Source organism: Blastomyces dermatitidis, assembly GCF_000003525.1.
Source record: "Blastomyces dermatitidis ER-3 genomic scaffold supercont1.2, whole genome shotgun sequence".
Lineage (NCBI taxonomy): Eukaryota > Fungi > Ascomycota > Eurotiomycetes > Onygenales > Ajellomycetaceae > Blastomyces > Blastomyces dermatitidis.
The window spans coordinates 4,461,534-4,463,215 of NW_025544775.1; the positions used below are offsets into that span (position 1 = coordinate 4,461,534).

The following is a 1,682-nucleotide window of genomic DNA, read 5'->3' on the forward strand; positions in this document are numbered from 1 at the left end:
CAATGAATTAACTGATTCAGCTGTAAAAAAGAGTTCAGAATTAAGCAGATTTATTCAAAAAATTATGTTCTGATCTTTTATAAAGAGAAAAATAAAAGAATCTTGTTTAGATAAGTGAAATGAAAGCTGATAGAAATAAAAAAACAGTATACAATATTCAAGATTTGAAATAAAACTCAAGTGAAAATATTGTGAAATTAATTATAAAAAGAAAATATTCTCCTCTATAATTAGACTGACCGTGTGACCGTGTCTGAGATCAGAATCAGAATATTTAATGATTTCATTATCAATTTAACTGATCTCATTACACTGTTTTAACATTAAATAGTAGTCTCATACTGTCTCAGTAAGACTTACTGTCTACTCTTATCACATTTTTCAAATGAGATTATGATTTTCACTTCTCAATTTAAATTATTTTTATTGTTTTAAATGACCTTAAATCTCATTTAAGTGTTATCAAAAATCATTACTTTTTAAAAAATTAAAAATAGTCTAAAAGAAACCTTAAAATGTCTAAAAATAGTAACTTTATGTCAAGAATGAGACTAAATGAAATTAAATGAGACTACTTTCTTATTTTTTTCAAGTCATGATCTCATTTTAAAATCTGATATATAACTGTGTCATACTTACTCACTCTCTGTAGTGAGTGCGCCACAGCGTTTGAAAAACCACACTGTAAAGAAAATATTTTGAATATAGTAATCTTCAAAAATTAATTAATAATCATCATCACATCTATCTATAATATAAAGATTATCTATATACTCATTAGAAGGTGTAGAATTCACTGTAAGTTGAGATTCTATAGAATTATCTTATTGTGATTAAATGACTGTAGATTTTATAGATTTGATTTCAATTGATTGAAGAGTCTTATTGAACATCTTTTTCATCTCATCTGCTCTACAGATTGTGATCTTGTGATTGACATTCTTAATAGTGAGAACTTCACCTACTTACATCTGCCTGCGGGAGGATTTGATGACCTGATATCTATTTACTTGATAATGATCTGCAAGTTCACTCTCACAGTGCACATTCAATTCCGCCTGAACCATGCTACTTCTGAAGATCTTGTTCAACCTGAATCATGCTACTCTTGAAGATCTTGTTCAACCGCCTTGTCAAACCAGGTGTAAGGGTATTCTTCACATCTTCTAAGACCTCGACTGCTGTATTGATTTGATGATGTAGTTTTGCAACTATCTCTGAGAAGGTTAATTGTGAGAAGGCAGTTGACAGTCAATCTGCAGGTGGTGGAGTAAAGTGATTGTATATATCATCATCATCATTGTATATGTTGAGATTCAGAGCATCATTTTAAATTCATGAGTTTTTGCTTGACTCATTTGTACTCTGACAGGCATTTGATGAATTAATATATTCATATCTTACTTACTGTGAGAGGTGCAGTCTCTGAATCTGTATAATACTGTCTTAACATGCGGTTCATGACAGCTTCAATATACTCAATGATGAATGAGTAAAAATTAATGTTTAACTGATGAATTCATATCTTAATTATCTCTTTCTGACTGTCATTCAATGCTTGATTCAGTGAAGCTCTCATAGTTCTTAATTTCTTCTCATTGATTCTCTCATACAAGATGATATATGAGACTTTGAATTCTCATGACAGAGATGTGATTTTTAATTTTGAATTGTTTTTGTAC

At 29.6% G+C, this 1,682-nt stretch overlaps 1 protein-coding gene across 1 annotated transcript; it reads right to left on the reverse strand.

Moving 5' to 3' along the window:
• Nucleotides 1-1,068: 1,068 nt before the first annotated feature.
• Nucleotides 1,069-1,462, reverse strand: BDCG_16461 (uncharacterized protein; the record flags this gene model as incomplete). The annotated part of the gene is made up of 2 exons (XM_045425691.1): nt 1,069-1,217; nt 1,405-1,462. 2 exons carry the CDS (start codon nt 1,460-1,462, stop codon nt 1,069-1,071), a joined length of 207 nt encoding a protein of 68 aa, XP_045279813.1.
• Nucleotides 1,463-1,682: the final 220 nt, after the last annotated feature.